Source organism: Solea solea, chromosome 8 (genome assembly GCF_958295425.1).
Source record: "Solea solea chromosome 8, fSolSol10.1, whole genome shotgun sequence".
Classification (NCBI taxonomy): domain Eukaryota; kingdom Metazoa; phylum Chordata; class Actinopteri; order Pleuronectiformes; family Soleidae; genus Solea; species Solea solea.
This window is the reverse complement of record NC_081141.1, coordinates 26,032,667-26,052,207: the sequence shown is the minus strand read 5'-3', so window position 1 is coordinate 26,052,207 and position 19,541 is coordinate 26,032,667. Positions and strand designations below refer to the sequence as shown.

Here is a 19,541-nt window from a genome sequence, read left to right as displayed (position 1 = left end):
TAGTGTCATCTAGGGGTGAAGTTGTTTATTGCAACCAAGTCAATCTAGAAACAACAAAGCAGACTCACAAAATAGACATTCAACAACTTTAAGATACAGTAAATTGTGTCCAGCATGTTTGTATTATTCTTTTTTTAAAAGAATATACAACAATAAAATATCAAAGAAACAATTAAATTGCTGTTTGTGTGGACCACTAATTGTAAAAATTCAAAGTGCTATTTCACTTTAAAATCTTAAAGATCCAGAGTCTAAATGTTTAACTTTAAGGAAGAAATAACTAGTTAATAAATAGAAGAATGGGCCTTTTATTATGGACCATCATGTTTCTACAGTAGCCCACCATGGACAAAATAATCATCTTTTGAGTTCTAATGCTAACTGAAGGCTACACACAGTAGATTTAACAACACACTAGTAAGGGAAGGGTGAGATGAGGGACGTTCAGTTGCAGTCGACACACTGTACCTTTAATTTAATATCACAGATAACAGTTTTCGTTTTAATCAAATGCATTGTTTGTCTTTTTCCACCGAAGGGTTCAAATCAACTGCTCACACATGGATGTTTGCAGTGCACAGCAACGTCAACTGTGCCTGTGGCGCTGCATCATAAATGCACATACTCATGAAGAAACATGTGCACAGGCAGGCACAGACACACGCCTACGCACAAATATTACTATATGTATTTTAATATAAAAAAATAATATATATATATATATAAACACAAGCTGGTGGACATATTTTCCTGCCCAGGGAAGACGGCAAACATCTGTGTCAGTCAGCCTACAAATTGTTGTCACACTCAAATGCACACACAAGCAAGTAAGTGTGCAGTGTGGTAGCAGTGGGCAGGTGATAAGTTAGAGGGACACGGGAGGAAAGTGCTAGTCATGCAGAGATTTCCTATAATAATAACAGGCCTATTAAGTTAATTTCCCACTGACAGCCTGATATCTCCTGAGGGAGATTCACATACAGATAAGCAGCTTCAGGACGTATGATCCACGTCCATCCACAGGCAAAGCTACATGTTCAGCAGTATACTTTTTCTACTTTATAGCACACTCTCATTATATGGTTTTCTTTTTTTAAACACACTTTAAACAGCTGGGAGTCGAGTCCTAAATAAATACAACTTGTTTTGTGGTGTATTTATAATGAGCTTATGGGAAGATGCAGCATTGTAACTAGAAGCGGGAATCACGTGATACAAATACCGATACAGATACCAATAATATCACAATACAATTATTCTGTGATAATTAATATATTGCAAAGAATCAAATAGCGATACATCATGATATTTGTCTTACTGAAGAAAACAAAATGTTAACGTGAAAAGTTAAAAGTGCACGATTACTCTATTTATTCCAAATTTAGAGAGCAAAGGTCATAAAGTCTATATGACCCAAGTTTCCCCTCATTCATTTGAGCAGCGCCACCTTGAGGAGACATTACATTACATTATTACATTTAACCATTTTTTAAATTTGGACAGGACAGAGCCCTGTGTCCATACTCCACCATCATTTGATATGTATCCATCACTTCTCAGAAAATTTGCACAAATACAGACACTTTGGGAACATTTTGGGATCCTGGAGTGACTGGAAATATACAGGCTCCCCCTGTATCACCAGGGCAAACCACTAGGGCTGTATGTTGACCTAGTGATGAAATATAAACAATTTATGACTGTCCTGTTGATGTAAATTCACCAGAAATGTGAATGTTTTTAATTGTTATGTGCGATGTGTCGTGCCATCCCCAATCTGAATAAAACACAGCCATATAATCAGCATTTTCTGATTACCTTCATCCAAACAAGGTATGAGGAGTACTGCAAACTCAGTCACATTATGTAGTCATGCATATGTTTTCACAGCAGTGAAACACGTAAATGTAAGTTATAATATTTTAGCATCTCATGTAAACATCACATCCTACTATGAATACATTAAATAATCTGATTATTTGGTATCCATGTAAACAAAGTCAATGCAAATCTAAAAAAGCTCTGATTTAACAACATCACACATTCAAGTCTTAATGCTCAGGGGATCCAGCTTAGGGAGAAAAAAGTATTTAAATAAATCTAATTTGTGTAACAACACTTGACTTTTCCAAGTCTTCACAGAAGCTGTTTCCCCCCCAATAAACCCACTCAGAGTTAGAATAGAAATGGTAAATGGAATACATTCTATCATGTTTACAGCAGTTTGAGAGCTATAAACACACAAATGCACAGAGATGACACGAACAAAACTGCATCCTCCAGTAAAAGCATGTGCATTGTCCTGAATCACACACACAGGTTTGCGCAGACGTTCTTCTTAAGACACTGCATTGATCCATTCATTTGGACGGACAGCCCGAGCAAAGCCTCATACCTCACATAACCATAACCACAATTCAAATCTTAGCCCTAAGAACCAGTTCCTCAGAAATGAGGTTCTACCTCATTAGGACAAGGTTCCAGGGCTCCAGGAGGATTATCGGACCCGACGAGATTACTGTTTATGGCAGAAATGGTTCTAAAATGGCAACAGATACAAGTACACACACACACACTCACACTCTCACACACAAACCTCATAATAGGGATATCCATTTAGACCGGCTATACAAATGCAAATGTCTGACATATGAGCCCAGGCACTGTGGCTGTGTGGTTCAACATCACAGCGACACTGTTGTGTGAGACACTTTGATAAACCTGCATCAAAGCAGAGTGAAAGAGGAGGAGAAGAAGAAGATGAAGAAGAAGAAGAAAAAAAGCATTGGAGACCTCCGACAATAGCCCTCCCTCCCTCTGTGGCTATAACTGGCTTATAAAAGCACATGAATGAATAAAGATGAGGTTGCAGGCAACAAAAACTGGAAACAGGAAGAATCTCTGCATTCATAGTAGACATTTACACACATTCATGATTCTAAAGCCAGTACATCATGGTGCACACATCTGTCCAGGTGATGAGGTGAAAAGGGTTTGGTTTGTCAGCCCAACCTGGTTAACTGTTAACACCAGGCTCTTCTTTTTGGTTCATCTGTGGATGTGTTTGAACACCTGTCCACCAGGACTTGGTGTTGCACATCCCTCGCTGTTCCTTAATCCCCTCTTTCCTGTCCGTCATTTTCAATCTAGCATGTCTCCTCTTCACATCTGCTGACAAATCCTCTCTCCCCTTTACAGTATATGCTTTCTATGCCTCTTTCTTTCACTATCTTGTTTTCACATGTCTTACTTTAACTTTTTAAATTTCACATTTCGACCTTCGCGCTTTGTGTAAATGTATTTCCTTCTATAATCTGGGCTATAATTTCTTTCCATCTGTTGTTGTCTCTGCGCATCTCTCTTGCCACTGTGCTCCCAATTTCCCCCCCATCTACATGTTCATCCTCTGCTCTTTGCTCATGCACACACTTTCAGACCTTTAAAGGATCCCATCTCATCTCAGTTAGTTTGTTTTAAGCTGCCAGATTTGCTACAAAGATCAGTTTCAACTTCATTTTGTGCATCCACTAATGCTGAGTGAAGCCAGAGATGTGGCACAGCAGCTTCTCCAGCGTTCATTTTGTGTCCCCTCACCTCTATTAATCTTCCTTCAGAATGCAGCAGGATACTGATGCAGTGGTGCTGCATGACATATTTCATGACACATCTCCCTGGACATCTATTCTTTTTTAGTTCATTCTCACTTTCTTGTGCCAGTTTTTTTTTTTTTTTTTTACCTTTAGCAGGCGCACAGACGGCAGGAAGGCAGCATGGCACAGTTTTCTGATGGTCCAGTTGATTGGCCGTGGTGCGTCCAGCTGGTTCATGGTGCCCACTCTTCACTGAGCGGCCACTGGTGCCCGGCAGCTTTTCCCGGCACCAGATTCAACGCTGCCCCAAAAAGGGGGCAAAAATGGGAGAGGATCTCCAACTCCAACTGCTGCAGAGCACACAAGTCCCAGGGCATGACCCTCGATGGACAACCATCAACCGCTACTGCCACCACTGCCGTCGCCAGCCTCTACGTCCCCTAGCAGATGCAGCTCTCACCTGGGCAGCTCTTCTGCTCCCTCCCTGCCCTCTTCTCCACTACGTCCACACAGATCCAAAGAGTTGGAGGAAAACCCAAACCTGGAGCACCAGGAGCATCTGAATCCTCCTCCACTAGTAGCTGGAGTGTAAAGATTGGAGGCGCAAAAATAGAAAAATAAAAAAACCCAGAGTGAAAAAATATTTTCCCAAACAACGAGTAGAGTGCAGGACTGCTCAGCAGATGTGAGAAGGATGCAGGTATAGAGAATAAAGAAAGAAAGAGAAAAAGAGACTGGAGAAGGAGGAGAGAGCGTGAGATGAGAGGAGTGGAGAGGAGAAGAAAGGGAAGGAGAAGAGAGAGGAGTAGTGCAGTGCGGTGCAGTATAGCGCAAAAGGGGTAGAGGAGAGGAAAACGAGAGCAGCGGCGCAGAGCGCATAAACGGAGCAGCCTGACAGGCAGCAGCTTAGATTTGAGGCTGCACGCTCACTACTGTCTCCAAGATGAGAGGAAAAAAAAAAAAGACAGAGTGGAAGGAAGAGAGGGAAAGAGAAAGAGAGAGATGAAGAGAGAGAGAGAGGATGGGGAGAACAATTGATGAGCAGGCTGAAATTGAAATGATGGGAAAGAGATGCAAGAGAAAAGATTGGTCCTGCACACGGGAAGAAACTGTAGAGAGAGGAAAGAGAGAGAGAGAGAGAGAGAATGCAGAGGGAGGGAAGAGATGATGTGATGAGGCACTGTATGGTGGTCAAAAGGGAACTGTGTGAGGCAAAGTGAAAGCTCAGTCTTATAGAGTGAATTCAGATGGAGCCTGAAGATGTAAGCACATTAAACGACTCTGTGGTGGAGAAGAGAACCGACCTACTTAACCGTCTGAACATCAACAACATCTGAGATGGTTTTAACGCAGAAGAGCTGGAGAGTTCCACACTCGCATTAATTAATGTGTTATTGCCTCCCGTTGCTTTTCAATGTATCTGGGTCTCGTTTCATTTGAGACCCAAAAGAGCATCTTTCAGACTGAATATATAACAAGTGAATGTTGCTCTACTTGAGTTACACGGTAAAATCTTGGGCCACCAGTAGATTTGTTGTTTTAGCAATGCTCCAGTGACTGTACAGTATAATTATTTCTTGATCACTTTATTGGAACACATGCAGTTTTATAATAACACATTTTTCAGAGAGAGAAGAACAGCTACTACAGGTTAAAGTGTTTTCTAATTGGTGTAATTTGTAAAGCCTGTGTTTTCAAATATCTGATGTGAAAAATGTCAACTACACCAGGTTTATTCAAGCCGTGCTGGAGCTTTAAATACACATGTGCTTTGAGTTAAACTCACTGACAGTTTGCTAATATATAAGACCGACTTTAAGTCACGTCATTGCCAACGATCACAGAATTTGACCGACAAAAAAACAACAAGGCTGCTCTTTGCACAGTACTGTAAATATCTCTTTGTTGACTGATAAAATTAGCAGCAGCTTTTAGCAGCAGGAGGCATTTATTAATGTATTCAACATAAAGTACTAACATTAATTGACTAAATATCTCAACACAGACATATAAACAGTTGCTTCTTCTGTATTCAGGATTTTTGTTTGGCCATTTCGAGTATAGATGTAGGAATTTATGTCTTCAATTCAGTAAAACTGATTATCTTTTAGTAGTAATTCAGGAATTCTCAAATTCAGCAAACTGAATTCTGAACTCTGTTTCTCCACATTTTTGGATTCAGAGCTGTTGGGTGACTTTTTGCAAGTTCAGATGTGGGACCTTTAAATTTGTGGTTTCTCTAAATCCATACTGCAAACTTGACTCATTGTTATCATGTTTGTAAATGATGCACAAAATTGCTGACTAGTTCTGGTCTGTCTCTCCAATCAGCAGTTTGTGTGCACTGCGGTACAACTACGGTAAAAATAGGACGCTGCAAAAACAAATTAAATTCTCATAAAAAGGAAAGTGCTGGACAGCAGGAAGGCGAGGAAGAAGAAGAAGAAAGAAACTATTTCCGATCTCTGAATCTGAGTCAATTTTGAACAAAAAGAATGTGTAAGCTAAATATTAAATACATAAAACAGGTCATAAAAGAACTAAAGTTTGTCAAATAAACTTCATTAATCAGTCTATCTCTTACCATTGGTCACTGGGTTGACTGTAAGTTACTTCACCAACTACAGCCGACGTCACACTTGATATCTCTGTCTTTGTGCCAAACATGCACCATCTCCGGATGTCAGACGACCACCACTACCTGCCTCACAAATTGTCACCAGAGACGACCTGGATATGAGGATTATCTTCTGCCAAACAGACCTTTTCCTCCCTCTTTCCCTCGTTCACCAGTCAAATGCTGTACCTGTACGTCTACGATGAGTTATTTAAGTTTAGTATATTTTAATGTTTGGTCCAAATGCCAAACATGTAGTCAGTCAGGGTGTAAAATTAACACTGGCACTCACCACACACTTCCCACCAAGTGTAACACTCAAGTGCTTCTTTTTTTTTTTGTTTTGTTCTGGCTCCGGATAGCGACAAACTCAGAACACACGCTTATCACAGTTTTTCCACAGAGACTGCGCAGGGAGATGCTGATAAACCCCACAGCATGGACACTTTCAGTGTTTTCTATTATAAAAACATGATCAAATCTTTTGAGTTTTCTGCTTCGCCACCTCGCAGCAGCAAGTGCATGTATTCATCTCACTTTTCACTGACATTATACATATATATTATCACATTGTCATTTACGGCAACAAAAGCCTGAGATTATAGTGTAGATAATCCTAAAAGGCATATTGATCATTCTCAGTCTAGGGACACCAGGAGTTGTGAATGTAAATAAATGTAATAAACTCACACGCAAACCATCCACAGAGCCCTACAATATATATCAATAATGACAACCCATTATAGACAATCAGCTTTTTTTTCCAACTTGAATTCTCGATTGTGCGGTCTACATTTATTTTTGAATTGAGTGTGCCTTTGTGTCTGCTCAGACCGTCTCCAGTGAATCTCACACACACACACACACAACTCAAACACACAAAAGCCTGTTGAAACAAAAGAGATGAGAAAACACAAATTAACAGCTCTCTGAGTGACAGATCAGACATGTTTGGGCAGATGATCTAACTACAACAAGAAGTCTCCTGTTTCGATGCACTGCACACGTCATTGTTTCGTAAATGGTTCTGATTAATGTCGTAATGAATGCGGCGGCATAACATAATACCTGTAGGTCCGTCCACACAATTTGGTATCTCTTTGGCTTTTTATGCACACAAAACAGGTCCCTTGAATTTTCGTGAATATAACCGAAACACAACGCTGGGAAAACAATGCAGTCACAGCCCCACCTCTCTGACCTAATGCTCCAAATCTTCTTCTCCATTCCATTCAGGCCTGGCATATAAACTGCAGCATTTAGAGTCATTTTGTTTTGTTTTTGTCTTGAAACAATTCCATGTTGACAGAAAACCTTTGAAAAGAAAGTTCTGTTGACGTGTGGAAAGGCTGCTCCATTTCACAAAGTGTCGATACACTCAAAAGTTTCACTGTCTGAGCTTTGAGCCAACTTAAAATTTAATATGTGTGCCTTCAAGTTATTTTTATGGATTCATCTTAAAACAACATGCACATAAGATACCATCAAAATATGAACTTCTCTATTCAAATACGAGGATGAGAACTTTTTGATTTGATAATCCAATCCAATCCAATTTATAAAGCACTTTAAAAACAGCTGAAACAAAGTTCTCTACATCAGAGACAAATAACAGCAACATAAGACCTAAAAGACCTAAATACAAACAATAAAATACGGTAGAAAATATAAAAACAACACAAATATACAAGTCATACAATAAAAACAGGTAAAATCAACGTCAGATACTGGGTAAAAGTGAAGTGGCCTGTCTTACATGCAAAGCATATTTATACTGTATATATATATTCATACGTCAACTTGAGCAATACCCACATATTTTTGATTTGATAATGAAAATGTAAACAAAAACCTCCTCAATCTCATAAACTTTGACAATGCAAAACTAAATTCTGAATCCAGATCACCAACCAAATCTAATCATTTCTTTGTTGGGCCATAACCTACTGTACATCTCCAGAAAATATAATCAAAATCCACCCTTTACTTTTTATATTACAGGCACACAAATGGTAAAAAAGTGTGATACGGACAACAACTGCTCCAATATTAGAGCTTTCATCCAAACAATAAGATTTTGCTCTCACGTCATTAAAGCACTTTTCTCAGCAAAGCAAGACAAGCTGCCAATTATTATCCTGCAAAATACAAAAGTATTTTTCTCCAGTAGATCAAACAAACAAACAATACACATTAATACACATATATATACTTATGACATGCAACACGACATAACGTGAAAAGGTGTGGATGATGCAATCCTCTCCAATGCTGTTCTAAATAATACATCAATGTAAAGTCAAATGTATCTTAGTCTCTATAAGTAAATGCCCTGTCGAGTCACCCTCTCAGTTAGTGGGTGTTTGGCCCTGACAGTCAAGGACTGACATTAAGAATATCCACCTCACTGACCACCAGGTCCCTGAGGGACTCTGAGACCTCTGGGAGAGCTGCCTGTCAACCTTACTGTGTGTGTATATGTGTGTGTGTGTGTGTTTTGTATTTGTTACCCCTTTAGAATCTTTTATGGCATAAACACTAACCTTGTCAGGAGTAGTAGCCCTCACAGAGAACAAAACCTTGGTCTTAATAAGGCAGAATCTAATGTCTGAGGAACTGGTTAAGGTTTATTGTTGTCAGGTCAAGGTTAAAGTTAAGGTAAAGTGAGTCCTTCAAAGGATAGCTGTATGAACCTGTGTGTGTGTGACTTGTCCATTCCAAATTTAAGGTGAATGGACCAGTTGTATGGGTCGGACGAGTTAGGGTTAGGCCAGTAGTAGTTATGGTTATAGAATAGTCTCCAGGAAATTAATGTAAGGCAATGTAATGTCCTCCGAAGTCATGGCAACCAGACTGTGTGTGTATTTATAACATTGTGAGGTCCAAAAAAACACAACAAACTATCTTTGTGAGGACATTTTGACCTTGAGGGGACATTTTGTCACAGCTTTAAAGAGCATTTTCAGGGTTAAGACCTGGTTTCAGGGTTAGGCATTTAGTTGTGATGATTAAGGTTAAGTCATATCATGTATCTATGATGTGTCCTCACTGAGATGTAAAAACAAGCTTGTGTACATGTGCGTGTGTGGTGAAGGTGTTAGTCTGTGCCCCCTGACCTCATCACATCACACGTCTCCATCTCATGAAATGCCTCTGACAAACACATCTACGGCAGAGAGTGTGCACCACACTGCACTGTCTCTATCCCGACTCTAGATGGCGACCTTCTAATACACAATACCCAGTGTGCTCTGACACTCAATCGTGACTCCTGGCCAAAAAAAAACAAAACAGCCACATGATAACCACAGCTCTGCATAATTATCACACCACAAAGTTATTTCAGTGCCACAGGAACTGACTTGTTGTGACTAAATGTGTCAGGAGAGTTAAGAATAAGTCGGCATTGTCCTCCTGCCATGACGGCAACCTACACACTTCAGCCACCAGAGAGCATCAGCTGAACACGCCTGCTACAGCCACACACAGAAAGGGAGAAAGAGAGAGCCTTTGTTTGTTTTTATCCTCTCACTCTTCTCAGCGACGCTAATTATCCCGGCGCTGAAATTTATTAAACACTCAAAAAACAAGACCAGACACGATGAGATTTAACTCTCTCTTACTCTCTCTCTCTCTCTCTCACACAGTGATATATTTCTTCCAATGGGAGCTCGACTTGGCTGGGGAGGCAATTTAGTGTTAATTACTCAAGTGCCTCAGAGCGGGGAACATGTTGTCAGATGGTGAAAGCAGAAGAATAAATTTCCCAAAATGTTTTTTTTTTTTTACATTTTCAGATGAAAGCAGAAAAAAGAGGCTTGTTACATGAACAAGTTATACAAGAATCATGGAATAATGTTCTGTCAGTGTGAACAGTCACGGCCGTGCACTTATCTCATGATTAACGTGCCAACTGTAGTCACTCTCTCTCTGTCTGTAGATGTGGATTCATGTGGAACTGTAGGAATATGCGTCTGTGTGTGTGTGTGTGTGTCTGTGTGCACGTCAGTGAATTATAGACCGACGAGTCACAAGTGGTTGGCTGTGCAGGAACTGTAAATTCCTTCATCAGTATGAATGAGTGTGTGTATAAGGAAGGACACACGTCAGGGTAATAGGAGCGAGTGGGTGATCTGCAGGGATCTCTCTGCTGCACTGAAGACACGGCGACATCGCTATCAGCGCTGTGACAGGAGTGAGAAGGAAGCCCATTTACACCTGTCATTCAAGAGAATGACAGGAGCGCACCGCGAAGCTGCTCGCCACATCCTCCAAATGCTTGGCAAGACATGAGTAAGCATGTTATGATATGTGGACAATTAAAAGACCCGGCTATATTATCAACAAAAAAAAAGAAGAAAGAAATGAACTGAACAATCTGACATGAATCAGAGGAGGAACAGAGAGAAGAGAGTAAAGTATCTGCAGGTGCCTGACTGAGAAAATGTGAGATAATTAAAATAAAACAGGGCCGTCACTTTCATCCATCCATCTTCTACCGCTTTATCCTCCACAGGAGGGTCACGGTCACGGGGGGCGCTGGTGCCAACCTCAGCTGACATAGGACTGACAGTTTGCCAGTCCATGGCATGTAGAAGAAAGAAGGGCGTTTCTTTGAAAGTCAATCCGAAGAGACATTTTCAGCAGGATGCTTTGATCATCAGCCCATTTGCTGTCGTGTTCAAGTGGAACTTATAATCATGACAAACAACATATACAGTGCACATCCTGTGCTAGAAAAACATCATGTTCATGATGGAGAAGTGACCAAAGGTCAAGGTTTTGTGCTTGTGCTTTCTAAAGATGGTTTTCTTCGTACCTTGTAGTAATGAGTGTTTTGAGTCAGTCTGGCCATTCTCTTCTGACCTCTGGCATCAACAAGTCATTTTCACACGAGAAACTCACTGGATATTTATTTTTTTACCCTGACCATTCTCTGAAAACCCGAGAGATGTTTGTTCATGAAAATCCCAGTAGATCTGCACCAACAACCATAACACTTTCACAGCCACTTAAATCCCAGATTTTTGTCATAATGAGTAGTTGAACAAGTGAACCTAAAATAGAGGCCGCTAATATTGGCATACTGTAAATCTCAAGATAAAAATGTTATTTTAAATATGTTTTATACTGTTCAAATTTCAAATTTAACAAGCAAAATCTGGTGTTCATGTAGGACTAGTGTTTTTTCACTATTTTAACATGCAGTAAACTGTAAATAATTGCCAGATATTGAGTTATTCTGGATAAATGGACAAAAGCACTTACTCACAGGACATTTTCTGGCCCTTTTGTGGTTAAAATAAGCAAAAAACAGTCCAGACAGACATTTTGAGGCTTAGGTGATAAAGGGTTAAAACATCGATATTTGCCCTGGCGTATCGATTACCATATTGCACGTGGAAGGATGATGAAATATCACAAATTTAATATTTTGACCCACCCCAAGTAACGACTAAGTCAGAAGACTTTTCACCACACTGACAACAAGCCATTTTTACAATCATACAAGTCAGTAAAGGTATGTGTTAGCAACACTGTCTTTTGTAGATTGATGGTGCCACAAGTCTTTATCTAATTTGGCTTCCTCCATCAGCCCTCAATCGTCAATCCTTGGAGATTCCGCTGTATATGACAGATCAATACATCCTCTCTCTCTCTCTGACACACACTCACACACACACAAACACACACTACTACCCCCTACGTTCTTTGCCCTAAGGAAACAGGAAGACCTCTGCTGAGTTGGGTACACTCCTCCATCTGGAGAGAAGCAATGATTATTAGCCTGCGGTACGGAACCACACACACACACACACACACACACACAATAAGGCTCTCAAGATGTTGTCATTTTCTCCACATTTCCTTGCTCAGCCACCATCACTCACTGTCATGCACTCCATCAAAGTTGTATTTATATGCCGTCGTCTTACTGCGCTGTAATGTCCTGTCCCTCAAAACCTCGAATGTGTGACGCTCCCAACCCCTGGAGTCAGGGGCCACATTTTTCCAGCCCTGACATTTAGGCCTCTCGCAGTTCAGCTAAACATTATTGGCAGGTGAGAACGTCTGTTGACAAACAGCAGCGTTATCAGTTATGCCAGAGGTAATGAAGTGAGGAGCTGCCACTAATTAAAAATAATGGCTTGCAGCGGTTGTCAATGTGGCAGTCACTTAAACTGTCCTTTGTCGCAGCTAAACATAGTGATTTCCATATACACTTTTACTTTTCTATGCAGATCTGTTATTTGTTGTCTTATTTAGAATTGGATCAGAATACATCATAAATTAAAGAGATTGATCACTTCTTTAAAACCATGTGAAACATCATTTTTACCTACATTTTGGAACAATTACCGTACTTTACTCTCATCATTATGATATTAAAAGTGACAGCATGAAAACAGAGAAACGATAAGCCTTGTTTTTGCTGTGTTAGTCTCTCCCATAAAGGGAAAAGGCTATAGGGGGATATTTTTTTTTTGTTGTTAAAGAACTTCATTAATCCATATTCATAACACTGCTGAGAAACTGCATTCACACGATGGTCTACACACCCAGGGGTGTTTATTACACCAGCTCTCAGAAAAGCACCTCGTTACTGTTGCATCTTTACAACAAACACAAAACAGGAGCCACGAGGGAGAATGAAAGTTGTCTGTTGTCAGTTTTAATGTCTTACCATAACTTGAAATGTCAGGAATTTAAATTATTACAAGTGAAACCTTTCAGAGACGACAGCACTGTATTCCTACAACAGATTTTAGCAATGTTATAAGCACATTACGGGGTATAAGTAGCTTTAGTGGTAGAGGGATTCGTCTTTCAACTGGAAGATCATGGGTTCAATTGCCGGCTCCGTTAGTCTACATGCCCATAGTGTCCTTGGTTGCTTGCGACAAGTATATCTGCAGCGTGTGAATGGGTATAAAAGATGTGTGGCAGAAAAATGTGCTGCACATAGCTGAGCTGTGAAATCTGTAGTAAAGCAGCTTTGTGTGGTCATCAAGGAAAATGCAATAACAATTCAGACCATTAAACCACACTGTGTGACACATGGGTCTAATAAACTTGGTTAAGACATCGGGTATGATGCATAAAGACTGGATGACGTGTGTGTATATATATATATATATATATATATATATATATATATATATACATATACACATATACACACATAGGTATATACAGTATATACACACACATATATATATCTATTATACAACTACGAAATCAAAGGCTATACTATGCAAGTCATCATTTACGTCATCAGATGAACCGCAAGTCAGACATGTCTTCAGTGTCATCATCAGCCACACAGAATGTCATTAGCATGTGCGAGTAGTAAGCAGCAGAAGAAGATGGATCACGTTCTGACAATCGATCCGTTTACGTGTGCAGAGAAAAAAGCAAAGAAGAGTTGGCAGAACACACATATACATTGTCTCCAATGTTTTTGACTAAAGACATTAATGTAAAGATCATTAGATTTAACTTTCAACTAAGAAAAAGATGGGTGTTCCTATAAGTTATTGTTGAAGATTCATGTCGTATCTTTTGTTAACTCTTTCAATTAATGGTTAATGAATGGAAGATGTGTCTAATATTCATGTTTCATTTAATTAGTTAGTAAACGTACAGTAGATGGTCAACCCAAATGTTAATGTTCAGAGTCTTCTGGGACAGTCCAAAATCATACAAGGTACACTGGAGAAAAGACGATACTGTGGATTTATCAGTGCAGTTTCACTGATCTCACAAGTACAGTAGATAAAATCTCAGCCCTTACTTTTTCTTTCACTTATTTTTAAAGTTTAAAGAGTGTGTGACATGAACAGGGTTACACACAGGACAGGGTTGGTAGGCAGGTAAGAGGACAGCAGCAGAGGCAGATAGCAACACTTGCCAATTTTAAGAGCGAGGGCCAGTAAGTTAAGAGAAAATGAGAATGAGATAAGAATAGCAAAGAGGAAGGGGGGGGGGGGGGGGTAAAAAGACAGAATTGAAAATTGAATGATGAAAGTTTGGAGTCATGGAAAGTAAGAGGAAAAAATCTTCCCTCAGGATAAATCAAACCTTTTAGTTTAGCGCGCATCTCTTCACGCTGTGAGAATCGTCCAACAAAGGAGCAGCAAGAATCAATCTCCTTGTCTGCGCAGTAGAAATTATTCATGTGGAATTTTACATTCCCCTTAAGAGAGAGACATAAAACCACAAATAACTCTGTGCTGCACAAATGCAGTAGAACAAAGACAAACACCATTAAATTCATGGTTTGAATACACGAAATTCACCCTTCAAGCCCCTTTAACACTGACTGAGGCAAATTTAGAGAAAGAAAAACTGTAGGATTTTTGAATAATTTCTCCACAACAAAATCTAAATAAATGTAGACATAACATACTTTTAAAATTATTCAGGAACATAATAGTATCCATGTATTTTATGATCTGACCTCATACTAACCTTCGTTGTGCAATTTCAGTTGCATAATGACAATAAAACATCCTTTCCAAAAGATTTTGGGAGTTTGCTCTTAGACTAAACTGCAGAGTTGTTAAAATGTTTAGGGGAAAACGGTTCATCAAAAAACTGTCAAGACTCCTGCCTGTCAATAAATGGACATAAAAACTTTGGTTCAAGTCTATATCATCTGGAAGTGCAGTTAGGTTAAGTGTTTCTGGCTAATGGAGCACTGAAGTGTGACAAAGAACCATGTCATGAGAAAATCCCTGAAGTCTCTCTAGAACACACCAGTCTGAAGGATTTTCCACATCAACAGCAACACAAATAAATGGCCCGAAAGTGCAAATAATTCAGAAATTTACTACGGCACATACACTCTCGATGAAGATAATCTATTTAATAGCAGTTTTGCTTGAAATTCCCACTCTGTGCAAACACTGAACATGAAAAGTATGGTGAGGCCCTTACGCAGAAGACAATGAAGGCAGGATAATAGTAATAAGGATGAATGGTGAGGAGAGGACATAACCATTCAAGAAAAACACAGTGTTATGAACATGTCATTAAAAGCACCAGCACTAAATCACTCTGTCTCATAAAGTGCTGGCATTAAAGCAGCTGAAGCCCTTCCAGCCCCCCCACATTAAGAAACAAACACGGCTGGAGCAGAAAAAGGCATCTTATCCAATATTTAACAACATTAACACTGATTATGACAGATATGCATAAATAAAATCAAATTTGATACCTAATGTCTATCATTAAAGTCTTTGAGAAGCATAAATGTAAAAGGAAGTGCACCAACAGTAATGGATTATTATACAGTGTGAGCATAGTTCTTGCACTATATGAGAGAAATAAAGCAATTTTCAATATGCTCTTAATGTATTTGTAGTTTACGCTTAGAAATAAAAACAACAAGCACAGCCAAGCCCACTCAGTTTGGATTTGGACCAAATGACACTGTAATGCAGACCTACTACGTGGGGTGGTACTCACACGTTTATATTTATTCAGACTACTCAAGCAATACCCACATTTTTAGCAGAGAAAAAGGTCAAAAACCTCCCCATCCTGCAAGGTTAATTATCAATTCAATGAAATCCTGACTCCAGATCAGTGCCTGAATCACTGCCAAAATCAAATAATCTCTGCCATGAGCCATAACCTACACCTGTACCGAAATTTCACCCCCATAAGTCCTTTATTAATGGTGGTCACAGACGAAGAATGCAGCCAAAAACATTGGTAATTACTGTTTGAGTATAGGATCAATAATCAATATCCACGGGGAGAAGTCATGGTAAACAATTGTGCAGTGCGCCCACATTGCTTTTCACACTTCATTTGCAGCAGTGGCATTACAATGTTTATAACTATCACCCTCTAAGGAGGAAATATGTGTATTACAGTGTGTTCTAAATGTGAAAATATAAATGTAAACAAACTATCAGGTCTGTCCATGGCAGCAGCTGGATTTAATGTGATTAAGTGTGATTTGTTTATGTGCTGTAAAGAGGAAGAAGGAAATAATATGATGGCTCTAAAATGAACCGCTCCTGATTCTACATGCTGAGAATTTATTTGTCACACTAATTATGCTGCCTTTCCAGGTTTCACTGTACTGAACAGTCAGACAGATATCGTTATGTATCGCTATATGATTGTCTTGCAATATATTAATTATCACCGAATCGGTGTATCGTGATATTATCAATATCGTTTGTATCGTAATCAAAGCCTGATTTGTTAGAAACTGCAATAATTAAAAAAGAAAAACTCAGTCTCTCTCTTGGTCAGATTTGAGAGCGAAAGGTCTTTGATGGGAAAGGCACAAAAAAGAGAAGCACTACCTTACATTAATCTAGTGTCAAGCCATGAAATGTCCTTTAAAGGTAACTATAGTGACATCTTATTGGCGACACCCCTCCCTTTCCCATGCATGTCAGGGAAGTGCAGTGGCCTTCACACGGCCGAAAGGATGTAAATACTGCTTCACAACTCTATTCACACTCTCTCTGTCAATATATCGACCTCTTGCTTTAAGCACATTAAAAGCCCACACAAAAAAAAACTCTTATTATAAGGCTATGAAAAACAAAACTAAAATGTTAAATGTTATTATACAATCAAACAAACATACTTATGGGTGGCAATTTCAATTCCAATTCCAATGCCAACAAACCGTGAACTAAACCTAAAGAAAAATACTTTCACGTCTACAGCACAGACAGGAGATAACAGGTGCGGCTGGGCTGGGCACGAAGTGTTAACAGTTTGGGAATGAAAGATAATGCAAAGACTGCATATGAAGTGCCTGAGGGGGAAAAAATAAACATGGAAAACTGCTGCACTGTGCTGGTTAAACAAGCTATAGAATGAGTCCCTGTTGACAGTGGAGATAAAGATCTTGCAAGAAAGAAAGGGAAAAAAAAGAAAGAAAGAAAGAAAGATGTGTGAGATGTTCAGACCTACTGCTGGGTTCTTTATCAGAACACCAATCTTAACTGTGTCAAAGGCACTTAACGTACAGTAGGTGATAGAAAAAACCAAAAAGTAGTACATACGAAAGTATAAATACTGCTTCAATTTTCATGAGAGCATCTAAATATTATTTTCACCATCTTTTTTTGTTTTAGTATTCAACTAATACATCACTTAGGCAATGATATTGTTTTGCATATTTCATGAACAGAGAACTAAAGAACGTCTAAAAATCTCATGACAGATTCAGATTTCACCATTACACTGGAAAAATTAAGAAAGTGGGGATGAGAGAGGTTTGTAAGGACTGACGTGGAAACCACAACAAACCATTTAGTGCAAGAAGCAAATATGACTGTAGTACTAACAGATGAAAGCGGCAACAAAATGCAACCATGCATGAAACGCTATTGTCCTACTGTTGCCCTTTATTTGCATAATCAAGTCACGCCTTCATTTCCTTTGACTTATTTCTTATATCAGCAAGTTATAATAACACAACTTTGACAAAAAAAATCTCTCTCTCTCTCTCTGTGTAATCTTTAGGACATTTTCTGGCATAAACACTGACCTTGTCAGGACCAGTAGTCCTCATGGAGACCAAAACCTGGTCCCTAATGAGGCAGAAGCTCATTTCTAAGCAAGTTTAGGGCTAAGATTTGAATTGCGGTTAGGTTAGGCATTCAGTAGTTGTAGTTATGGTCATGGACAATGCTTTGTTTAGGTTGTCCAAATGAATGAAAGTCAACGCAGTGTGCTGAGAAGAATAGCTGCTCAAACATGTGTGTGTATCTCACCGAGAGAGGGAGAGAGCGATCTATAAAGTCCAGATTAGTTTTAGTGATTGCTGATCTAATCGTCTGAGTCAACAGAGCGATGCCGACATGGCTCAGTGTCAGAATACACTATAATGAACAGTCACTCATGTTGCCTCTTGGAAATGTCTGATTTACTTATTCAAAATAAATAATAACAATGCACTAGTGCAGTCATTCTTCATGGTAAATAGCTGTTCCTTTGCAGATTTCCCTACATTTTAGAGATAAATATATACCATTATAGTTTCTGGACTGTTTTTTGCCCTGTCAGTCATTGTTGTGGGCAAGGCTCCGGATGGCACAGATCACACCAGCCGCTTGTGTCATGTTTCCCTGCACCGTAGTCTCCATGATTCTTAACTTTACAATTAAATTCTGCTCAGCTACAACTTCTTTAATGCAGGTTTTCTCACTTTGAGTCTGAATGCATTCTATGGTGCATGACCAGAACAGCTGATCACAGACAGATGGTAAACTATAATCTGTGTTTGGTCTAATCTGTTCGCATTGGACGGCTTTTTATTTATTTACATTGAAAAAGCCTGTAAATCAGGGAAAACAAGCAAAGACCACGTACAACACAATGCAGCTTATGTTACATATTTTACGATTATCACAGTGGTATCAGAGTTTGGGAAAAAAGTAATTATATGGCTGCCCGAATTGAAATGTTCTTAAACAAAGCCATGAGGTTTCCTGGGGTTATGACGACATAAAGTCTCCAAAAGTTTGGATCAGTCTAGATCAGGCAGGTTGCAGCTTGAGTGGACTGAGTGACGAGGGTTTCCAAGGTTGTCCTGACACCCAGGCGTCAACGTTCAGTGGAAGCAGTGAAGTGAAATAGCGGATAATACCACTAATGGGTCAACCTCCTCGTCTGTGTCCCTCCCTCTCTGAAATGTGCCCGTGTACAAAAGGCGGCACGCGCACACACACACACACATACGTATGGCTACAAAAACAAAATGCCACACTCCCCTAACATAAATACTGCATTAGCCATTGAGAACCCCAGTGTTGCCGCAGCAACATAGACATTGTGTAATTACTGTCTTACGGGTCGGTGTAATAAAGCGAGACCCACAGCCCCCGTGGCCCCCGAGGCCCCTGGTAATGGCTTTTATGGCAATCATTATAGCCACACCACTACACACGGAAATACATAACAAGGATATGCTTAACCTCAAAGCCCAGGGCTCATCGCTTCAGACAGTAGATCTTCAAAGCCGCGGTTCAAAGAGAGGATGCAACAGATCTCAATTCAAAGATATCTACATTTACATAAACAGGAAAATAACGACAATTTACATTAAAAAAAAAAACAAAGTCCACCTATAGGGTTTTTTTCCTTTTTTTCTTGGTTTGGCAACAGATTTCACAGGAAGCACAGACTAGATACTGTTCATCTGCTCTAAATAAAATATTAATACCACATATCATTAAGCCACTTGGGTTTACCATTGAATAATGTGGTGGAACAATACAGTGTTTCATACATATAGAGCAAATATGGTAACACTTTATTCCACTGTTGACTCTCTGTTAGTGATCAATAGGTAT

At 39.4% G+C, this 19,541-nt stretch overlaps 1 protein-coding gene across 12 annotated transcripts in view; it reads right to left on the bottom strand.

The window, feature by feature from the left end:
* Positions 1–19,541, bottom strand: part of trpm3 (transient receptor potential cation channel, subfamily M, member 3) — a 173,749-nt gene that overhangs the window by 139,796 nt on the left and 14,412 nt on the right. For 4 of the 12 annotated variants that reach the window (XM_058635988.1, XM_058635992.1, XM_058635993.1 and 1 more), the window contains exon 1: positions 3,738–4,718. The exons of 6 other annotated variants lie outside the window; for them this stretch is intronic. In XM_058635988.1, coding sequence (XP_058491971.1) covers positions 3,738–3,827 — 90 coding nt within the window. In that variant the 5' untranslated portion in view covers positions 3,828–4,718. Of the gene's footprint in view, positions 1–3,737; positions 4,719–19,541 lie in introns of those variants that run through there. 2 more of the 12 variants (XM_058635996.1, XM_058635997.1) reach the window with 1 other exon arrangement.